The sequence below is a fragment of the Opisthocomus hoazin genome, chromosome 7 (assembly GCF_030867145.1).
Source record: "Opisthocomus hoazin isolate bOpiHoa1 chromosome 7, bOpiHoa1.hap1, whole genome shotgun sequence".
In the NCBI taxonomy this organism is placed as follows: Eukaryota; Metazoa; Chordata; class Aves; order Opisthocomiformes; family Opisthocomidae; genus Opisthocomus; species Opisthocomus hoazin.
In genome coordinates this window covers 5,515,575-5,537,705 of record NC_134420.1, presented here as the reverse complement: position 1 = coordinate 5,537,705, position 22,131 = coordinate 5,515,575, and the positions used below count along the sequence as shown (strand labels likewise).

Genomic DNA, 22,131 nt, shown 5'->3' with positions numbered 1-22,131 from the left:
CACGCAAGATTGGAAAATGGTGCTTCAGCCAACTCTGTGGTTATCTCCCTGGCCGTGCCATGTGACTGGAAAAGGTGTCACAGAATTACAGAATGTTCAGGGTTGGAAGGGACCTCTGTGGGTCATCTAGTCCAACCCCCTGCCGAAGCAGGGTCACCTACAGCAGGCTGCACAGGACCTTGTCCATGTGGGTCTTGAGTATCTCCAGAGAAGGAGACTCCACAGCCTCCCTGGGCAGCCTATTCCAGTGCTCCGTCACCCTCAGAGGGAAGAAGTTCTTCCTCATGTCCCCTCTCAGCCTTCTCTTCTTCAGGCTGAACAAGCCCAGCTCCCTCAGCCTCTCCTCACAGGACAGATGCTCCAGTTCCCTCATCATCCTCGTAGCCCTCCGCTGGACTCTCTCCAGTAGCTCCTCATCTTTCTTGAACTGGGGAGCCCAGAACTGTACGCAGTACTCCAGTTGGGGCCTCACCAGGGCAGAGTAGAGGGGCAGAAGTCCTGGCCCAGCGGCTGCTCCTGCCCGCCTGATGCACGCCAGCGTGCTTTCCAGCCTTGCTCTGCGGAGCTGGGTAGGGAAACGGCCCTCGCTCAGCGGCCAAAAGTAATAAAAACAAAATTGAAATTTGTTCCGGCTCTTCTACTGGTGATAAGAAGAGGGAGGTCTGCGGCCCAAGGCTGAGCTCCTCCGTCACACAAACATTTCCGATTTGTGCCAATTTTATCTAATAAGGCAGGTGGTTGTCTCTGACATTTAAATTGCACAAAGCATTATTCTACAGCATTTAGTCCAGCTTTTATGATGCGGGGAAAAGGATGAAGCTCAAATATCAGAAAGAAGTCATTGAGTAAGGGAGGAAATACTTGGAACAAAAGTAATAAACTGCTTTATGTTCTTCTTGCCCTTACAGCCAGCCAGTGCAGCTGCTGAGTATAAGAAGGGATAATCCCCAGGCTTGATCCACCTAATTTTGAAGCCTTTCTGTTGATATCAAGGAGAAAGAAATCTATCCACCTGACTGTTCCAAGAATTAAAAGGGTAAAAAATAGCAACGGCTCAATATCTTGTGTCTTCTGACGCGCCTCCAAGAAAGCAGCAGGGCTGGATTGTGCCAGGGCAGTCCTAAAGGCCCAGCTCAGAGGGTGAGCACAGAGTAAGCCAGTTCAGGCAGATAGCAGGTCAGAGAGCAGCTGAAAAACTGTGTTATGATAAGAAATAGAGGAGGAAAATGCAGAAGTTAAACCAGAAGAAGGTATTGCAAGAACTGTATTTAGGGGAGAGGAAAAGTACAACCTGCAGCAGAAGTAAGCTTAGAAAACTAACCCAAGGGGACCCAGGTGCCAGATTTTTTTCTGTAACTGTAATTCCTCTCCTTTTTCTCTTTTCCACTGACTACAGAAAATGGTCTTCTTCAGAAAGTCTCCTCTCTTCTCTGTACAACCCACGCCATTTTAACGACCCCTGGAATCACCGTACTTCAGCACCCATCTGACTCTCTGTGTGTTTCTCCGTTTCCTGTTAGAGCTTTGTATGCCTGGACTGATGGCAACCCCCGGGGTCACCATGTTATGGACCTGAAAGGAGATCTTAGCTGCAACTGAACGATTTGCCCCTATGTTTTATTTACCTGCTTATTACAGTTCAGCGCACCATGTGCAGCCAGCTACTTGGGAGATGCTCACACAGCGATCATCCCTGCTGCGTGCTGTGGAGGGAACAAAACTAGCTTTAGACTAGTTGTAGGAGCACGAGGTATGGGCTGAAGGGTCTTTCCACAAACTTTAAAGCTTGTCCCAGTGACTTTACTTCAGCCACCCTTGCTGCTGTGAAGGAGGTACACCTAATGGAATGGTTACCCCAAAATTCATGCAAGCTTCGTGCAAATCTGCACAGGTTTGTTTGACACTCCAATTAAAAAATGTAGTAACTTCTTGGAATCGTTGGCAGATATTCTTAGCTTCGAGCTCTTTTGAATATTAGCAGTTCAGGAGTCCCATGCATGTAAACAGATAAAGGGATTACACAGTACTCATCTCTTTCCCGGTGAAAGACTGGAAATAGGTTCGTTAAGTTCCACAGAAAAATGCAAAGGATGCTTTAGTTAACAGAAAGGCGATTAAATCTCAGTGTATCAGGCCTCCCTCTCAGATCAGTCAGGCCTGCTGAAGAACTTTGGGAAATAAACAATACATGATATTCCATATCTCAATTTCCACTCTCTCAAGTAGGCCGATTTATTCCTAAGTGCTGCAGATATAAAATCCATTAAAAAGGAGCAGGCAAACCGAGACAGACAGCTACTTCAATACTCTGCTACAGCTAAAATGTTCAAAATTACTAGCACTTTCTACAAATACACTGCAGCAGTTGCCACTCACTCTGACGATGAACCTTCCTGACAACAGACTGTCAAAAAACAGTTCCAGAAGGAGGACGAGTAAAGCTAAGGTCATACGTTTTCAGTTTCCAACAGTCTTTCACTCAGGCACAAGGAACTTTGTATTTAGCTTCACTTTACAAAATGCAACCGTGGGAATTATGCTGATGATCAAATTAGTACCCGCAGCTTGAAGCTATTTTTTACCAATCGTGCATCATGATCTAAACAACAGGAGAATAAACATCCACACCGGCATGTGAAATAAAAAAACAGCATTTGACTGGATTATGTAGCACTGACTACTGAAAAATAAACGATTGCAAGGAAATAACCAAGTGCGCCTCTCTAATTTAAAAAATCTCCACAAGCTCAGCAAGCGGAACATGTAACAAGAACTAAAGACAGATTTATTTCATCATAAAAGCACCTGCCACTATTGTGCCAACCTGCTTCCTATGAAGAGCACATGTATACGGAGAAAGGTGTCAGCGGAGTGTAAAACAGCAACTGTCAGAGCTTGGAAATAAATTATGCCAATTTTAAGCACTGCTTGAAAGAATATAACAAGAGCAGCAGCTTCACTTGTGATTACAACGGGCAAATCACAAATATACAAGCTGTATTCTTACGAACAGTCCTTACAAAAGTAGCTTTAATGCAGTAGAAGTGGCTATGATACATTAGTCAAGCAGATAATGATTGTAAAGTAAATCTTTCCTTTTTCTGTAAAAGACTGGAAGCTCTTTAGTCGAGCAAAAGGTTAATTCCAGGGAATAATCTTTGAAATAGTATATATCAAAGTCTTTACTAACATCTGTTGATTAATGATTAGTTGGTACAGAAAGCACGGAAAGAATGATTTGTAATCGGCAGATCTTTTCCAAGTCTGATTACATTAAAGTAATCTGTAACCAAAAAAAGAGGTTCTCCTCTATTCAAGTCCTTCCTTTGCGATGCTCTAACTATTTCTGTGTTCATTTATGTTTTTCATAAAAGTTAGTGTTTTAAGGGATACTGAATTTGTTGGGCAAAGCAGCTGCTAGGCAGGGCAGCTTTGCTTACGAGCCTAATAAACTGTTGTTCCACAACAGCAGGTTTGTAGTGCTTCTGCCACACAGCGTTCAGAGGAGGAACACTGCCAGTATCTGCTCCCGATTTACCTTCATCCTTATTTAAAAGCATACAGGACAAAGAAATTGTACAGATTTAAGTAGTTTTGGGGGTATTTAAAAATATTCTAAGGAAGGAATTTTTATCTTGCACACTGATGGCAATGGCTTCAAAGGGGACAACCTTTTTGGCACAGACCGGGCGATGCTGCAGATACTGCTGGCTGGGAAGAGTGACAAGATCTAGTGCTGTAGCATGGCGTTGTTCAGGCGTGCTCTCAGCAAACAGATGAGGAGGAAGGAGGGAAAAAATCCCCACCAAACCCTTCTACTCTTTGTGAGCATTCCCACTCACTATCTGTTATGGAATTGTGTTGGTTTTAGGAAAGCTGGGAAGTTGGCCAGTAGAATAACCAGACGCCCATGTCTCAGATGACACGTACCCAGTGGTGTTTCCACAGGAACGGGTAAATGCTAAACCTGGTGCTAACTAGGGGGAGGGAATGGGCAAACCTTGTGTGTCTTCATGGAAACTGAAGCACAGAGCAATGGCACAACTTGCCAACATTGATTTTTAAACCAGGAGTTCTGCTAAATAATGCCCGAATCCCACCTCTCGATGTAGCTTCAGGACATACCTCAAAGCATTACACTCCAGTCCTTTGAGAAGACTGGCTGAATGTAAAGCTGGTAGCAGTTACAAATACCATTTCACTCACAGAGATTACACTCCTAAAACAACTCTAATCAAAATACTTACATTTCACAGACATAAAAAACAACAACCATTTCGATCAACCAAAACATGATCGGTCGAAATCAACTTTCCTCTCAGTGTTTTGACTTTGTCCATTGTATTCTGTAACATTTCCTCACTAGGTCACATCTGACTTAGCTTATAACCACTCAGGCCGGCTCACTGGATTGAATGTCAGTGGAGATAAAATACACTCCTGTATTTCCATGAAATTAGAGAAAACAAGGAAGGGCTGATGCCCTGATCCATCTGTAACATTAATTTCTCAAGTAAGACCAACAAATTTTGCATGTTCTGAATTACACACGATTTTTTAATGCATTTATATTAGAGTGGACCGCACAGTGTAGGTAGATCTAAGTATCCAGTGCACAGGGCCAGAGCCTAAGATCACGCTGCTGTATAATCACCTTCAGCGAAACATCTCAGGATTGTTCATGTCCAGCAGACACAAAATATATATAATTCATTCCTGCCCACAGCAACAGCCGAAACAGCCTTATCTTTGTCATCTTTAACACTGAGATTCAGACCTTCCTCTGCTTTTGAAGGCAAATCTTACGCAGCACGATCACACTCCAAATATAAATCAATCATCTGTTATGTAGGGAGATCTTCACATTTCCTACCACAGCCTTCTGAGATGACAGATTTCCAAGAACCAGTCCCCTGAGAGCACTGGGTAAGTATGGGAGCAAATCACCAGCTGGTATCAACTGATGTAGCTACAGTAGCACCAAGGTAATTGCGCTGCTTTATGTTAGCTGAGGATCTTCCTCATAATTTAATGTACGTCAACACGGATCAACACAACCAGTGTTGCCACTGTGCATGATTAAACAGCCTGAGTAACTGCATTGTCTTGATACTGTGTTACGGACAGATGGACTAAAGGGGAGGCTGGATGTGTACATGGAAAAGAAATCCTTCAAAAGCTGCCAAAAGCAAAGATACTGCTTCTGAGTCTGGAAGTCTCTGACCCTAAAACTGTTGGAGTGCGAAAGAGTTCCTGGAGAAGTGTCACTAAACACTTGGTCTATTCTTATACTGATCTCTAAGCATTGGCTTTAAGCTATTGGTGGGAAAAGGGCATTAGACTGTTTGAAAGTCTTTGGAATACATGGATTTACAGGAATTCTATAGCAATGAAGTCCCACCGTGTTTCCATTCAAAATAAGGGAGTTCTGAAGTTCAGATTTTTTTTAGAAAAAAAAGTGTTATTCCTTTCCTTAAGAATTTCACATTACCCACTACTTTATCATACGCTGAAATGTTAGTTGGACTGTTCAATAACAGTATTTTTTTCTTACCATATATATAGGAAACTCCAACAAGCTCAAAGATGGCAATAATGACAAGAGAATAAGAAGCCGCGTAAGTGTCCACAAGCTGTAACATATACATTCCACCCTAAAGAAAAAAAAAGTAAAAGAGACATTACTCGTGGCATATAACTGCTGTCTCTCTTTGTATGTACCACAACTCCAACTGGCACTAAAGTAGGCAAAATGGACAGGAGCAGGACCCAGGACTCTCTATCCCAGGTAAGCATCCAAACATTGACTGGACATAGGCTCACGCCACACTATAGTTTCTTCCTTCTGGCTGAAGGAATATCAAATCCAACCGGAAAAAAATCAGAGGGTCCACCTGAGTCTGGTAGCTAACAGGCTTTGGGAAGAGGTTGGTTTCAGTCCTTTCAGATTAAGGACTGAACTGCAACGACACCTTCCGCCAGCAGTGTCTTTAACCACTTAATACTACAGCAAAAGCAAAATCACCACTGAAACCAGGAAAACCGTACTCGTGAGTCCAGCTCATCTCTTTGGAAAGGATATAACGCCCTATCTTCAGGGCTTAAGCAGCAGAATTCAAGTAAAGGAAGGACTCAATCCATCCTAGGCTTTAGAGCAGCAAAGTTAGGCTGGTAGGTGATGGGGTGAGGGGAAAGAAAGAGAAAGGGAGAAAAAGGAATAGTGAAATAGTAAAATAGATTTTGTGCACCTCCTCTTGAAATTGCCAAGAGTTTATAATGCTGGAGGAATTAGTGGACAGAAGACGCTGAAGACTATCATGGGTAGATGAGCATTTCATTATTAACTCCACAGTTTGCTAAGACTATCAGTATATGTTTCATCTGGGAGGGAAGGCACCCAAAACTGGTGTGCATGTTTATATGACATACGAAAGTTTTTTCCCTTAAATGAATACCTAATTTCCATTACTATGTTGGAGATGTTTGGCTAGGGAAATTTTCAAAAGTCTGATTCTCAGAAAGATATGAGCAGCAAAGTCTTTTAAGTATATCTCAGTCAGAGCATTCATTGAAAAAGTAAGGCTTTCAGACTCACCCGGTATCTTTGCACATGCAGCAGAATTCAGCTTTCTCTTTTGCACTTGCACAGGAGGAGAATGGCCACCAGAGGGGGACCGGGGGCAGACAGCGATGCTCAAAGGCTGTGCTCTTACCTGAGTGATCATAGGAAATCCCATGATGAAAAAGGAGATGCAGCACCCAAGAGTGAACAGTGCCTTGTGCGTACGTAAGTATTTGGGGAACTCATCCGAAACAGAGGTCACTATAGTCTCGATAGTGGCAAACTGAAAGACAAAATAAAACGATTCGTATCACTGTACACAACATATACTAACTGGTCCAGTTGGATATATTGGAACATGAGAGAGAGTATTTTGAATCCCAGGTATCAGATGCTCAGATGTCAATGTCAAAGCTTCACCCAAATGATTCTGGCATTAATGGCCTTACTTCATTCTTCTGTTTGCAAAGACTTCCACTGACCACATGGAAAACAACCAGAAATCTCATGGTCCTCCAAACAAAAAATAGCAAAAATGAGAGGAAAAGAAGGGGAAACAAAAGCAGTTTACCATAGTGTCCAATCCAAGTGTCAGCAGCATCAAAAAGAATATTATAGCCCAGAATGGGGAGAGGGGAAGCCTGGTTAAAGCTTCTGGGTAAACCACAAAAGCAATTCCAGGACCTAGAAATGAGAAAAATAAAGGCTGTGATATTTGGCATTGCATTAATGTTTTTGACCGAACAGAAAAGAGGGAGATGTGAAGAGTCATGTGTCAAAGTATAACATAATATTACTTGATTTGATAAAATAAAATAAAAAAATCAGATTCACTCTGCCCTATTTACAGAAAGATTTAACCATTGCAGAATTTAGCCTCCCATGATTAATTTCTATTTTGGTTGTAAGTTTCAAAATACTCCTACACTCCTACTTTCCAAGCTGCAGAATACATATTTAACCAATACACCAATATACTGATCCAAACAAAAATCATGTACTACAGCTATCTTTCTTTCCTGCCCTATGATAAAATTCCTGCCACTGTCCCTGCTGAGTAGTAACCCAGCCTCAGATCAACACAGCAATCACCCACGCCTCAGCACGACAAGGATGAACAGAAAAGAAAATACCCTTCTTTAAATCGTCAAAACACAGTCAAATAAGAAGGAGAGAACACAGTAGATTCACAGAGTTAATACCAGACACAAGGTAATAACTACCATGAATCTAAGAAAATCCCCCCAAAATTGTGAAGTAATGCAAAGCAGTAAAAATGAGGAGATGGGGTCTTTTAAAGCCTTAACCAGGAATTTTCCTTTCTCTGTGGGTTTCATATCTTGGGCTATAATTTTTATTGACTGTAAAGAAAATTATTTTTACAAGTATGTTTAGATTTGCCTGGGAGCAAACGCTGCAGGAACGTGGCAGTAGCATTACAGTAGATGGCACTTCTTCTCTATCTATTCCAGCTAAAGGAGCGCCCACTTCAAATGCTCTGAAGGATGTTTGCCGTCAGGCGAGATACACGAGAGCCAAGCTGTGCCGATTCCATGACCCATGCCACAAGAAGGGGCTCCAAATTCACTCTGTCCTGGCCACTTCTAACCCAGATTATTGGATCCCATTTCCTACAGCTCCCCACGCTGTTTCTGTTCCAGAGAACTGTTGCTGTCTCACAAACTGAGAGAAAACACACAGTTCTGGCAGCATGTGAAATAATCTCCACGGGCAACTTGGGAAGGGTTTGGAGTTCCTTCTGAATGAAAGACAAATACGAGAGTTAACAACATTGTAAAAAAAAAAAAAAAAACCAAAACACAAACAACAAAACACTAGGCATGACTCAGTAAGTGTTGCTGCTTTTAAAATGTGCCACAGAAAAATGGCTTTTTGGAATAGGAAGGTGCATGCAGAATTGCGATGTAGTCATGAACACGTTCTTTCGTTTCCTGATTAAAGATTTCTTCCTGACTATTGGAGATAAGGGCTCTGTTTGCACTAGCTTCCTGCATGAAGAAGTTGAATTAAGTCTTGGAATAATTAGCTCCTATTAATCACAATTTTAGTAAAAGTTTAATTATAGAATATGAAAGTGCATATCTCACCATCTCGACCCCTCATAACTCTCCCAGATATCACGTGCCAGGGAGCATCCAGGCACAGGTAAACAGTCACAGGGGGGCTGGCTCCCACCCTCCCCATCTTCGGAGACTTCAGTGGATATGAACCCTTTCTAAAGGGCTGTTAAAGCCAGGAAAACTCCAAAGGTTTTATACGTGTTGCAACAAAAAAACAGTCAAATTACATCAAGCTTCCATTTTAAATTACTAAAATTTTTCAACTGCAGCCTGTTCTTAATCCAACTGAGAGAGCAAAATGAAAATACATTGTCCTGTCTTTCCCTCCATGAAAAGTGTTGTATTTGTTCATCAGGTACTTGAATTTTTCTTGAAAAGAAGATTCTAAATGAAAAAAACACTATATATTTCATAATAATATTTTGGGAGGAAAAATAGAAAAAAATTCCTTCCCTTTTCCATTAAAAGTTTCATTCCAGGTTTTAAAAACCTGAAGGGAGATCAAAATCATTCTTGCTGTTCTCTCCTTCACTGCGAAAAGAAATACATCTTTAGAATAAAAAAAGGTAGGCAGGGACAAGGGCTGACTCTTTTCCCCACCTGCTGAGTCTGCTTTTTAGTTTTATTAATTGAGTGTGCTATCTCAATCTGCAGTTATCGCTAACCTTCTCTCTGCCTACTGTACAGTCATCTTCTGTTATGTGACGAAATTTTGTTTCCCCTATCACAGAGAGCAGTGAAGCCTCATCCTTGCAAAATATTTTTAAATGGCCTCAATGGGCTCTTACAAGCGCACTGACAGCCCTAGAATACGATGGTCTCATGATAGCTCTTTTCACATCCCCTGGAACAGCTGCTGAAACAGCTGGGAGCAGAGAGCTCCAGCCTGTCACTGGTTGCTCACTCAAAGACCACCAGCAAGCACGCAACAGAAAAGGGGCTGCGATCCCCTGCGCTCAGTATTAATGCCACCTCCAGGGAGATGAGCCAGCCGAGCCGCCTTGTTCAGGGTGTTTCCTCCCCCATCCCCAACAGCCATGTCTCTCCATCCCCTCTCCATCCACCCCTTCAGAGCTCACACTGCAGCTCCACTCAAGCATGGCTGCTTCGAGAAGGATTTGAATCTAACTCCTTGCAGTAGTTTCTGCAACTGCAGTGTGGTTTAGATATTGGAGTTGGGTTTTTTTATTTGTTATTTGTTTCTGGATGTGGGTAAAACAGAAAGATTAACGGAAACGCTGCTCCTAAAACACCTGGCCTGAAACGGTGTTTTTAAAACATAAAGGTCTAATTCAGCCAGAAAATGAGGACAACAACAAAACTTTTCTGTTCCCCCTTAGCTGACTGGCAGACCAAAGAGAAAAGACGAGGCACTAAAGACTGAATTGATACTGCATTGTCTTGCAAGCGTAGTATCCCCTAGTACTTGATATGGACTAAGACATGGACTTGTTGGAGCAGGGCCAGAGGAGGTCCCAGCAATGATCCGAGGGCTGGAGCACCTCTCCTGCGAGGAAAGGCTGGGAGAGTTGGGGCTGTTCAGCCTGGAGAAGAGAAGGCTCCAGGGACACCTTACTGCGGCCTGTCAGTACTTGCAGGGGGTTTATAATAAAGATGGACACAGATTTTTAGTACAACCTGTTGTCATAGGACAAGGGAAATGGTTTTAAACTAAGGAGGGTAAATTTAGACTAGATATAAGGAAGAAATTTTTTATTATGAGGGTGATGAAACACTGGAAAATATTGCCCAGAGAGGCAGAAGATGCCCCATCCCTGGAAACCTTCAAGGCCAGGTTGGATGAGGCTCTGAGAAACCCGATCAAGTTGAAGACATCTGTGTTCATTGCAAGGGGTTGGACTAGATGATCTCTAGTGGCCCCATTCAAACCAAGTCATTCTATAATTCTACGTGCTATCAAGAAACAGTTTGCCAGCTGACCATCCTACAAACATCTCCTCTCAGACCCTCCAGCTGAATCCCCAGCCTGGTTAGCTGCCCATCCCACCACGAGTCAGCTTGTGCAAGTCCCAGACTAACTGCCTGTGACTGAACTGCAGCTCACCAGCTTCCCTGGGCTGCCATGTACCAACCAAAGGAGTTGCAGAAATTGCATGTGACCCAGCACATTTATTTGCATCTCTGAGATAAGAAGTACTGCAAATTCTGTGGGATTATCCATGCTTCAATTTACAGAGAAGAAATAAGCAAAAAGAAACTTAGAGCCCTTCCTTTTTCTTAATCAGCAGCAACATCTTGTTCCCTCCTCTGTTATTGTGCTCCTTTCACCTGTAGTAGCTGGTTTCTAATAAACAATTAGAAACATTAGAGTTCTCAGAAAATGTATTTTTCAAGAAAAAATAAAGAATGCTTCACCTGTTTCACCACCTCTTGTTCCTACAACTACAGAATTTCTGTGTCCCCAGCTCTTGTTGTCTGTTTCGCATTTAGCTCCCACAACTTTGTTAAATGCAGATCAATCTTAATACCTAATTTGTCCTGAAATACTTACAAATATTACCATACAGAAAACTATGGAATGTTGTCTTGATTTCTATCCCGCTCTATATATACTTTATATATACTATCTATATATTCTATATATATTATTGTCAACTCTGATACAATTTCTGAATCACGATGCTTAGTCACGCAGGTACTTTAGGCTACGTGTAGCACCTTGTAGCACTGAATTTATCCACACAACAAACCTGTCAGGAAAACATTTAGCGTCCTCATCTTCATGCAGACAGTGAGACACGTCATGTCTAGACGCCACGAGTAGGCAACATTCACTTTCTGAACTTTTCGGTGCTTCTCCTTTTGCTCTGTGCTATCGTGGGTTGAGGGGGATAGCATTGGGAAACTTGCCCATGGCTCACAGAGAAGATATTAATCACATCCCTCCAGTGGCTGGAAATTACTGTGTCTGTGATGAAAGCTAATACAATACACTTAGCACCCTCACGTGCTCACAGAAACAGCTAGGTTGAGGGAAGTGTAAATACGGATACAAGTTATTACAAAGTTCTTACAAACTTGTCTTTTTAACACTGTTCAAAACGATCTTAAAGATTTGGGTGTTGGTTGGCTTAGAGCCAAAGTGCTGCACGTTTCACAGGAAATGTAGGACTAGACTAAGGTAACAATCCCATCAGATTTTCACAACCCCTTAAACTTCTCTGAATCTTACCCCAAAAGCTCCTCCCTTCCTCTCTCCTGCTACTTCACACCAAATCAGACATGACAACACCAATTCTTCTGTCCGTCACACTCTTACTCACATTCAGCTTTACCAGTTAAGACCTTTCAGATCCCCATTTGTAACCATCTCACTTCACTAACCAAGATCTAATCAGTTCTTCAGAAATTTTTTACTTCCCCATGGAGGCAGCTCCTTGCTCACCATGTTTCAGAAGTTCAGTCCACCTCTTACACCGTATTTCTCCCACCTCCCATATCGTGAAGCCCACCATCCTCCTACCCAAGATTTCCACCATCAGGGACACCTTTTACCTTGAAGAGGATTTGACAAGCAATAGCAGAGATAAATAAGGCAGCCAGCGACTGCTTAGACTATGTGAAGGAGACATTTCACCCTACCCCTCACCAGCCATTTACATAAAGATTTGAAATTACTCTCAGCTTGCTTCTTTCTTTTACCAAATAAGTGATAAGGAGGCTTCAAGTAACATCTTGACTTCTTGGTGTACTTCCCAGTGTACCTTCTCCCATGCAGAAACACCTAGAAGTAGTTTACTAATCCATTCCAGTTTGAAGCCATTATTCCCACCGTCAATGCCACCATTAATAATAGAGCTGAAGGTGCCACCAGGTACCTAAGGAATGAAACAGCAGCATATCCTACCTTGGTCTGCCACAGCTTCAATATTCACTTTGAGTTCATTTGCCATGAAGCCAATAACTGAGAAGATGACAAAGCCTGCAAATATACTTGTGGCACTGTTGGTACATGTGACTATCAACGTGTCCCTGAAAAGAAAACACAAGAAGCCACGTCACCTTGCCGTAATTCATGCAAGGGAGAGTTTTGTGCACATTTCAGGAATCTCTCTCATGAGCACCCACAGCCTGTGGGAACGCTGATGAAGGTACACTTTTACAGTTATCTTTTACACTTACAGTTACTTTTACATTTTTACAGTTATCGGGTACGTTTGATGCTGATCAGGGACGACAGAAGTCCTCATAACGCCCCCTGGAATCAGTTGTGCATGTTTCCATCACCCACACTCTATACAGAAAGCCACAGGCCAAGCAGGAGGAGAAGGATTTCTGCTCTCGGCCTCTCTGAAGAAGGTAGCAATGACGACATGATTTGTAACGCAGTGTTTCACTCTTTCCCTGACATGGATATCTGCTCACTGTATTACATATGGACTAACCACCGTCATCCAGGCAAGGCGATTTTTGTCCTGTATCTTTCTTGTATTTATACACAAGATTTCACAGTTAGGCTTTCTGTACCTTGCAGCACACTCTTAAACACCTTCTCATCTGTAGAGGATTCCCTGGTACAATTTTCCATTGCTGTTGTTAAGGGAAGCTCAAGAAATCTATACCCAAATATCATATTATACTGGGTAATATACGTGACCTGGAAGAAAACCAGCTCTCTTGATCCCCATTCATAATTACTACATTTTTGGTAGGATTTTTATGTTTTCTTCACAATATGCGTGTCCAGAAGATGTCCGCTTAAACTACTGCAACTCTGGAACAAACTAGTCACTTCAAAGGTGGGGTTTTTTAAGTGGGCTAGAATTGCTTGTTCTTACTGCTATTTGTTTGTTGGGAACAGAATGAAATATAACTTGAAAAGCTGTCAAGAACCTCACTGAGCTGGCAAACTTCTGGAATCTGTAACAGACCATCTCTTAACAGGAATGATTATGTTAAATCTTCAGGCCTATAGAAAAAAATGGCAATATTCTGTTTGGAATCGTCATGTGTTAACATTATTCGAAAAGTCAGCTAGGTTTTAAGTAAAGTATTTCAGGTATGCATTATGAAGTGAATTTACATAAATTCATTGCAATTATAGATCATTTAATGATGTTTAAAATGAATATGTAACAGAAAACTACAATTTTATCTCCAGTATTAGAAAGTAACGAATATAAAAATGAAAAAGGAAAATAGTCATGCTTCACTTCAGTATTCAGGATGTGTTGTAAAATTAATGAGATGAGAAGTAACTAAGCTTTTCTAATTATTTCTGCTTCAGTGTCCCATAGTCGTCTTTAACATAGGTAAAGCATGTATTTAGTGTTAGACCTTTAAGACTTTTATACTTCATTACCATGTATTCCATTCAAAATTTTCCTTAAAATTTTCCAAACTCCACAAAACTTTACTAAATTAGTGTAGAAAGATAGCATGACACTTCTCCCATTTTTGCCCTGATATTCCGAATATATTCATTCATCATAAAAAAAACAAAATCAAAGCCCAAGACAAACATTTTTAAAATAGGACCCAAAGGATTGCTGGGTGGAAGTTACTGAGTACGCAACACTGTTACTTGTTCATCCATATTTTAGGATAATTATATTCAATTACTTTTGAACACTAGTAGGAAGTGGCTTTTAAATTCTTTTTTAAAATCCTGATCCACGTTTCTTTCTAAAGGTAAATATTTTGTATAGAGTACTTAGAAGTTATAGGATATAGGAGTTCAAATCCCAAAGAGCGTGTGCTTGATTCAGGAAAGATTTGAAGTACGCCCTTGGGACGGTCCCTGCGCATGCTGGTTGTTGGCCTGAATCAGCACCTCTGTCTCTGCAGGAATCGGTAAAGTTCTGCTTCAGTAGAAACAAGATTGGCTTTAAAGACAATAAAACAGCAGTGAAGCATTCTGTTAACTCCACTTGCTTTTTCCATCTGCAGACATTTATCTGGCACGCTTTGTGTTGAAAAACTATACTATACCACCGGAACAATGACATTTTTTCTTTGCTAACTGAACAACAATAAGTAATTTTCAGTGATTTCCGATAAAAGTGATTTTAAATTTCACAACTTGAAATAACTGTGTACATGTAAAACCCCAGTAAGGAGAACTGGAAAAAATAATAACATTTAGGAGAGATGAGAATCACATGTATGGAAATCGCCTGTTAAACTCCTGCATGTCTCTCAAAGGTAAACTTCAGCCCATTCTACGCAGGGGTTGTTCTTCAGCAGAGGCTGCCAACTGGTGCGGTTTCATACCACTGCTCACAGCTGTTGACAGCTTCCCGGACTGCTTTTCAACCTAAAACTGCTGATTCTGAAAATGAAGAGCCAAGAGGGACTATAACAAACCCAAAGCTCATTTTGAGACTAGTAGATTAGGACCCGGGGGGAAGATACAACACACAAAACCAAAAAAGACTAAAGACACAAACCAAACACACACACACAGAAAACAAAGAAGAAAAAAAATAAATAAAATTAAAAAAAAAAATTAAAAAGAGGAGGGTCTTTCAAACCAGATTTCTGCAAGTTGAAAGATGGCTGGTTTTGGACAAGACCTGTTTAATAAGCCTGATGGGTTTCACTCTCACATACCTGTAGCAATTATTATGGAATTTATTGTAAGAAGAGAGAGTAATTAGACCTCCCCATGCTGCAGACAAGGAGAAGAAAATCTGAGTGGCAGCATCCTTCCAAACCTAAGATAGACAGGAGAGGAAATAGCATGGGCTTCAGGAAAGAGGGTTAGAAAGATCAATAACACTATTCAGCATTACTGTTTGGGGATTAACACGTAAGTAGTTCAAATGAACTTCAGAGCAATGGATGTCAGTAAGACATTTAAAAGCAAAATCCTGCCTCGGAATACATAGTGCCCATTCGATGAGGAGTGCAGTTCTTGTTGAGCCCATATAAAATCACAATATAGCTTTTGCCGCGTATGGACGGCAAAAATATTCAAATTAGGTTGCTCGATATATACCAGTTCAAATACATTCAGCAAAGAAAACACAAATCAAGAGGAAAAAATCTCATCAGGTGCTGATGGTTTATCCCCCACTGGTCCTAAATAATACTCTGTGTTCATGATAAAGTAAGAAACTCAGTGTTGCTTGATGCATGACTTCTGAATGAGATTACATTAAAATTAGGGTAAATTTCCATCATCAGGTGTACATCAAACAGCATAGCATAATTTAGCGCTACTTAGACACCAGGACCCAGCTTCCTCCCATCACAAGAAAGATATGTTCAACCGAGTCTTTCTTCAAAAAAACAAACCAAACAGCATTGTTTGTTCTGTAACAAAGGTCTTCAAAGCCTCAAATGCATTTAGATAAAACATCTCTAAATTGCCTGGGATTTCAAAGGAGCTGATCTTACTTACCACTTGCACAATGTTCGAAGCATTGGTATTTCTATTTACAAGCTTTCCTACAAAGTCTGATTTTCCACCCAAGTGCACAGCGCAGAAATGGAGATACATGTACATGCACAGACATACAGGTGGACCTATACACACTCTAACCAGCTGGAAGATATTACCTCAGCACTACTTTAAAAGTCACCAGCCAGCAACCAGTCAATCCTTCCTCTAGTTGAGCACAATATACAGCTCTTCATTCGTACTAAAATTGCAAGTAAAACTAAAAACAGAAGCTCGTCGAATATTATCGAACGCTTACCCAGGGTTACACAGATACTTTGTGTACTCAGACAGCCCCGTTTTGCGAAAGACAACAGTTCTCACCTCCTTGACTGCACAATGAGGGATCCAAAACTGCTCAGATTTAATGCAAAAATAACTCCTGTATTGTCTGTAAGATTTAATTCTCCCATCATCAAAGGATCAAAATATCCATTATTGCAGAAGCACTAAGCAAATTAAGATCTGGACAATTCACCCAGGAAATTGTTTTCAGCTTTAATTATCAAGCTATCAGTGTGATATCAAACCGTTATCGATAGAGGGTAAAATTTCCTAGAGTAGAAAAAAAAACCCCAACATACAAACAACAGACAGTGAACTTCCTGAGGTGCTGCTAAAATTCCCTCTTAAAATTCTAGAGAAAAGAGTCCGAATTGCAACTCTCAGCTCAGGCTTCAACCCAGCCTCCAGACTCCTGCCTCCAGGCACTTCGGACCGACACACAGGCGCCCGTGTGCCCTATCAACCAAACACGCCATCGTGGGTGGGATTTACGCCTACACAGGCACAAATCCAGCTGTATTTTTGGAACACGTTTCACCGGCTTCATTGGCAACAAATGGCTTTTTAGAAATCGGTTGCAATCATGAGTGAGGCAGCAGAGGTGAAGCTCCTCATACAGCCAACACTTGAAGAGCAAAGCAAGGTGCCACGTCCCTTCATTCCGTCCTCTCCTACGCAGCCGCGTTTCCCCCGGTGCGGGTGGGACAACGAGCACAGCTGCTCTGTGCCAGTATACCTGCTATCAGGGAGTTAGATTGCGATGTATAATTTAATTCTGTTTAATCTACTGTCTCAGATATATTACTCAGAACAATCTTCCTTGCTCAATGAGTAAAATACACGTATCCTGAGCATTTCTCAAGAAATGCAGGGAAGATTATTATGTTACCTCTTAAAAGCCTCGTGTGCTTGTTCAAGTCAAGGCAGCATCCATTGGACACCGGTGTATGAAAATCTATAGTTTCTTTTTAATTCCCTATTTTCCAAATGCACCTACCCCGAGAGGTCCAGGTGAAATATTAAATGGGAAGTAAATGTCATATCTCTAACAATATATGTAAACAAAGCCATCATGTGAACCCAAATAACAAGCATCCATTGTGACAACACTCCACGTAAGATGAAAAAGAAGTTTCCACGGATGACAACACTGCCTCTGCACACAGAAAACGCTTGCAACAGGCATTAAGAAATCCGTCTGAATTATTCACCCTAGCAGAGTTACAAGTGCAATAATAAGCCCACCATAGCATCAATTAACTTCTCCCACTTTGGCGTGATGAAGTACCAGATTCCAGCTCCAGCTCCAGGTAGAGTTACTCCTCTTATAAGAAGGATGATGAGAACTACGTAGGGGAATGTAGCTGTAAAGTAGACCACCTGGGTAGACAAAAAGAAAGATTATTGAAAGGGCTTATTTGGGTGTATAAGAAGGGGGGGGATACAAGTGCTACGCTGTTGCCTGAAGAAAGCAGTTACTCATACTCAGAGGCAACAGGGTTATTTCCCAGGAAATCTGAAATGTTAGGCTCTTCTTGCTGCTGGAAATAGGAATATTCTCAACAGCAACAGAGGTAAGGGTTGGGATTCTAGACAGAGAGAGTAAGAAAAAGAAAAGAAAGTCTGGAGAGGAACAATAGGAACTTACAGCTAAATTATCACTTTTGATCTTCGTCCAGAGTCAACTAACACAGTTCAATGGAAATCAAATTAATAATATCATTTAATAACACTTACATTTCTGATTTTTTCTATATATCTCTCTGTATTTAACTAAGCCTAGAGAATTTTTATTACTGTTTGTACCTCTGAATAATTACATATCACCATGACAGTATTTGTGATCCTAATGCAAAAAAAGAAAGCAGAACAATCAGATAGACCTAATCATCGTGATGTCTAAATACACAACAGAGATTGTGTGTTTAATATCTTAATAATTGTCCAGCAGAGAGCAGAGCGTTCTCTGTGGTTAAATAAAATGGCCAGGTTATGCCCAGTTAAGATGCACGCTCTACCCAAAAGCATTTCAAATCCTATTTACATTAACCTCCATATCTTATGGGGACCAGCGTCCTCTGAGCTGAAGTGACTTTTGACATTGCTGTCCCAACATTCTCTTTGCTGGTTCAAGAGGTGTTTCAAGAAGTTGCCCCGATGAATTTCTGTGCAGTGAATATACCGAACTCATCTATCCATAAACAAGGGTTTTCTCTCCCTGACACCAAGGGGTCAATATTTTTCTTGGCCATAAATACTCACTTAAAGAAATATCTATTGCCACCTCCAAACCCAGGTTATTCTCCTGTACATCGTCTCTTTCTTGGTTCTGGTCTGTCATGAAACAGTTATTCCTACCACTCTAAGATACGGATGGGTGTGGGGGTGGGGGAACCCCAGCTTTCCCCTGGCATTCTGGGTCTCTGGATTTTCTGCTAATTACCAGGCTACCTCCCAACAGACATTGCCAGCTTCTAGATGCAAAGTGATGGCCTGGAACCAGAAACCCTGTGCCTGGCTCTAGAAAACTCCTAGCTATCTCTGCATCTCCACTATCTTTATCCCAGGAAATACCTAGTTACTCTGCTCAGCCTACTCTTTGTAAATGAGCTAGATTTATGCTGTGTCATCATCTAACATTTTAACCTCCGTGCCAATTGCAGTGGCATTGACAGAGAAGTCTCAGATATTGGGGACCAGATATTCGGGACCTTATAAATGTTTATAAATATCTGAAGGGTGGGTGTCAGGAGGAGGGGGCCAAGCTCTTTTCAGTGGTGCCCAGCGACAGGACAAGGGGCAATGGGCAAAAACTGAAGCACAGGAAGTTCCGTCTGAACATGAGGAAGAACTTCTTCCCTCTGAGGGTGACGGAGCCCTGGAACAGGCTGCCCAGGGAGGTTGTGGAGTCTCCTTCTCTGGAGATATTCAAGACCCGCCTGGACAAGGTCCTCTACAGCCTACTGTAGGTGACCCTGCTTCGGCAGGGGGGTTGGACTAGATGACCCACAGACGTCCCTTCCGACCCCAAACATTCTGTGATACTGTTCCTGCAGGTTTCACAAAAAACCCCGCGCAAACCAGTGCTGCCGCTGAAGAAAAACCTGCATTTCTCTGCTCAGACAGCTGCCTGGCCCGTTCGTACGCCTGTGCTTCCATGCCAAGGAGAGGACACGGTCCCTTCTGACATGGTTGCTAGTTAGGAGGCATGGCAGAAAGCTGCAGATCTGAGGGGCAGGAGAGAGTGTGACAAGCGAGAAGTCAGAGAAACAGAGCAAGGAGCTGGGTTACCACAAGGAGGAGTTTTAGAAAGATGGCACGCAAATATTTGGGAAAAGAGGAGACACACTGTCACTGCTCACACTCACCATAGGCTAATTTAAGCTCAGTTCTGATTTTAAAACATGTAACTTAATGCCTTAATTTTCATCACAATTTCCCTGATTACAGTGAAATGTGAGACAAATGCAGAATTTTAACGAAGACCATACAGAATAGGGAAGGCTGCTGAAAGCACTTTTTTTGCCATCCAACTGCTGAGCGCAGCTCAAGGTTTAATTTTAACCTCACTGAAGATTAGGGAACGAACACTGAACCAAAATTCTCTTTTTTTATGTTTTGGCTAGAAACAAAAACACAGACAGGAAAAAGGCTTTTCATTAACAGCCATTTACTGAAAATAACTGCCAGTACTTCACTGCCTTAAACAAGAGTGTGATCCCCTTGAAGCAGTACACTGCTTTCTTGCGAGCAAGCATACAATCACAAATGTTTTTCTTACTTTTCCTGATGACTTGATGCCTTTAGCAAGGGAGGCATAGACAATCACCCAAGCTAGGAAAAGAGAGAGTGCCAAAGGCCATCTAATCTCACCAGGATATTCAATCCCTGCTGAAATCTTCAATACAAAGTACCTAAGAATAAAGAAAAAAAAAATTAAAAAAAAAAAAAAAAAAAGAAAAAGTAATTATATCAACTGCAGGCAGTAATTCAGTGCAAATTCCTGCAGTATTTTGTTGCCCTTCAGCGTTCTCAGCGGTTCCTCTAGAAGGTTCCAGTGATTCTCACCATGTATTATTTTATTTATCTGCATTGCAGTAGTAGATAAAAACGCCAGCCATGGGCCAACACCCCAGCTGTGCTAAGCACCATAGGAGCAGAACACCAATCATCCAGCATTTGAAATTCAGCTTTCATCATTCCTATGCATAGAAAATGGGTATCATTTACTGTCCTTAAGTATTGTATTTCTCGTCTTCCAAACAGTGATTTGTTGTTGTTGCAGGGGATTTTAGAGAAAGATTAACAGAAGGTCTCGAAACAAAGAAAGATCTTACTTGAAGTATTCTTCACTTCCACTGACAAACGTTTTGTTTCCTTCACTGGTGAAGTTAACCATAGTCAAGTTTGGATAGGCACTCATACAGAAAGTAGAGTTCTTGATTTGTATTTTTGGGTGGTCACTAATAATGCAGGAATCTAGGAAGAAAAGAAAACAAAAAGAAAAATAACTCTTTTTTTTTTTTCGGGTTGGGTGTAAAATGACAGCACAAAGCCTCAGATCCCACAGATCGCCTGAGCTTTTGTTCTGTGTCAGGTTTCGGGAACACCTTGCTTATGGAAGCTATTCTGAGAGAAATGGGTCTTAATATCTGTCACGATTTCTCCCCTTCATCCCAAATGTCTAAGGAGTAAAAAGAGTCTGAGGAAGTGGAAGAACTTGGGCTGCCAGCTATAGTGTTATGTTCCATGCTTTCTCCCTTACGCAGAGCTTTTAGCCCTCCCAAAAAAAAATTTGGGCTTCTTTTAGTGTTCTAGTTGAAAAATCCCATTTCTCCTTGAGGAGGAAAACTTTAAATTAAAAAGTTTGGGAAGTGCCCATGGGATGCAGATCACTTCAAAGCGGTTTGGGAAGTGATGGGTCCTCGGTGCTGGGACCCTCACCCAGGCATGGTCACCTGCAGCCTGCTCTGGCATCTCCCAGGGGTGCAGCTGAGCCGGAGAAAGCTCTGGAAACCCACTGCGACCACGCACACAAGAATAAAAATAATGACAACAATTTAAAAAAAGCCTCTCCCAACTCACCTAACAGAAGTTTGTTCTTATCTTTGCAGTCTGGCGTGTTCCACGGGTTGTTGCAGGAAGCCCAAGGCAGCACAGGTACGAAGGACGCAAACAGGTAGAAGAGGGTGTAGCACAGAATAATATTGTAATATATGGCTATCAGGACCGAGATGATCAGCATCGCGATGCCACAGCCTGGGAGAAAGAGGAGAAGAAAGCAGTTAACCCCAGGCGTTAACCCCCACCCTGCAAGGACCGCTCTTAAGCCATGCAAGGGAGGGGAGGCAAGGTCACGCTCCCCAAAACCGGGCCCGGCCCCTGCCCCACTCACCTTGCAAGGCGGGGATGGCTTTCCAGACCGACACGGGCCCCTGGCTGGCGAACTGCCCCAGGGACACTTCCAGGAAGAAAATGGGGATCCCGGCTAGAGCCAGCATCATCAAATAGGGGATGAGAAACGCACCTTGGGGGGGGGGAGAAAAGAGAGAACAACCTGAATCATGGTGCAGAGGCGGGGGGGGGGCTCGCTGAGGGGCGCGGAAAGGCCGCGTTCATCGCAGCGGGGTGAGCTCGGAGCCCCCCCCCCCAGCACCCCTACACCCCCCCACCCCCCGAGGCAGGCGGGGAACAAGTCCGTTTCTGCCCGTGATTCTAAGGGACAACTTCGCCAAGAACTGCAGCTGTTGGAGATTTTTTCTATTTGTTATCGGGTTTTTTTTTTTTTAGATTTGTTT

At 42.1% G+C, this 22,131-nt stretch overlaps 1 protein-coding gene across 1 annotated transcript in view; it reads right to left on the bottom strand.

Annotated features, from left to right (window-relative positions):
- Window positions 1-21,852, bottom strand: part of SLC6A5 (solute carrier family 6 member 5) — a 28,160-nt gene extending 6,308 nt beyond the window's left edge. The window contains exons 1-10 of the mRNA XM_075425460.1: window positions 21,729-21,852; window positions 21,419-21,592; window positions 20,671-20,812; window positions 20,115-20,247; window positions 17,579-17,713; window positions 15,217-15,320; window positions 12,512-12,636; window positions 7,134-7,246; window positions 6,714-6,845; window positions 5,555-5,654 (exon numbers count right to left, since the gene is read on the bottom strand). Of these exons, the coding sequence (XP_075281575.1) occupies window positions 5,555-5,654; window positions 6,714-6,845; window positions 7,134-7,246; window positions 12,512-12,636; window positions 15,217-15,320; window positions 17,579-17,713; window positions 20,115-20,247; window positions 20,671-20,812; window positions 21,419-21,592; window positions 21,729-21,837 (1,267 nt within the window). The 5' untranslated portion in view covers window positions 21,838-21,852. The remainder of the gene's footprint in view (window positions 1-5,554; window positions 5,655-6,713; window positions 6,846-7,133; window positions 7,247-12,511; window positions 12,637-15,216; window positions 15,321-17,578; window positions 17,714-20,114; window positions 20,248-20,670; window positions 20,813-21,418; window positions 21,593-21,728) is intronic.
- Between the last annotated feature and the right edge of the window lie 279 nt (window positions 21,853-22,131).